Consider the following 866-nt stretch of genomic DNA (forward strand, 5'->3'; position numbering starts at 1 on the left):
CGCCCACCGAGACCCCCACCAGGTTTTTCCACCCCTGGGGACTTCTCCTGGGATGCTGAGCTTGCCTGGAGAGCAGGCTTGGATTTTGACGCAACTCCGGCCCGAAAATCCATTTATTTATCGCTCCGCCAGTGCACGTGGGAGCCTGTCTTGCCTGGAAAGCAGCATAAGAGAGGCTGGGTGGGCTTTTCCCGTTTTTCCCCACTGATTTCCCCTCGGTGCCCTCCCGCAGGCAAAAGCTGCGCATCCCTCCTGCGCGTGGAGCCCTTCATCTGCGCCCAGTGCCGCACCGACTTCACGCCGCACTGGAAACAGGAGAAAAACGGCAAGATCCTGTGCGAGCAGTGCATGACGTCCAACCAGAAGAAGGCGCTGAAAGCCGAGCACACCAACCGGCTGAAAAACGCCTTCGTGAAAGCTTTGCAGCAGGAGCAGGCGAGTACGAGGGGGACGAGGGATCCCACGGCTCCGGGATCCCGGCTCCGCGTCCCTTCGCGCGGCTCGATCTCAAGGAATTTGGCTTCTCCAAAGAGCAACGGGCTGCTCCTCTCCTTCTCTGTGTCGTTTTCCCCCTGGATTTGTAGCTGCTTTCCCTCTTTCAAGGCTAATTTATTAGGAAGGGGGAGAATTGTGCTGAATTTTCCTGATAAATGGGTGCGGGAAAACATCTTTAGAGGCTCAAATAAACTTGGGATAAAAGAAACTTGGGATAAAAAGACGCCTCGGGATAAAATAAACCTGACCAACCCCAAAATATGAAGCGGACAAAGGGGACGTGCCGTATTTTGGAGGGAGAAGGGTCTTCCCAAGCTTCTAACCCAGATGTTTTCCCCTTCTTCGCCCCAGGAGATCGAGCAGAGGCTACA

At 55.1% G+C, this 866-nt stretch overlaps 1 protein-coding gene across 1 annotated transcript in view; it reads left to right on the forward strand.

Annotated features, from left to right (window-relative positions):
* The window catches only part of GATAD2B (GATA zinc finger domain containing 2B), a gene marked incomplete at its 3' end in the record, with an annotated part of 7,098 nt that extends 6,238 nt beyond the window's left edge, over window positions 1-860 (forward strand). Inside the window, exons 8-9 of the mRNA XM_009876023.1 lie at window positions 233-435; window positions 847-860. Coding sequence (XP_009874325.1) covers window positions 233-435; window positions 847-860 — 217 coding nt within the window. The remainder of the gene's footprint in view (window positions 1-232; window positions 436-846) is intronic.
* Between the last annotated feature and the right edge of the window lie 6 nt (window positions 861-866).

Source organism: Apaloderma vittatum, unplaced genomic scaffold (genome assembly GCF_000703405.1).
Source record: "Apaloderma vittatum isolate BGI_N311 unplaced genomic scaffold, ASM70340v1 scaffold28480, whole genome shotgun sequence".
Lineage (NCBI taxonomy): Eukaryota > Metazoa > Chordata > Aves > Trogoniformes > Trogonidae > Apaloderma > Apaloderma vittatum.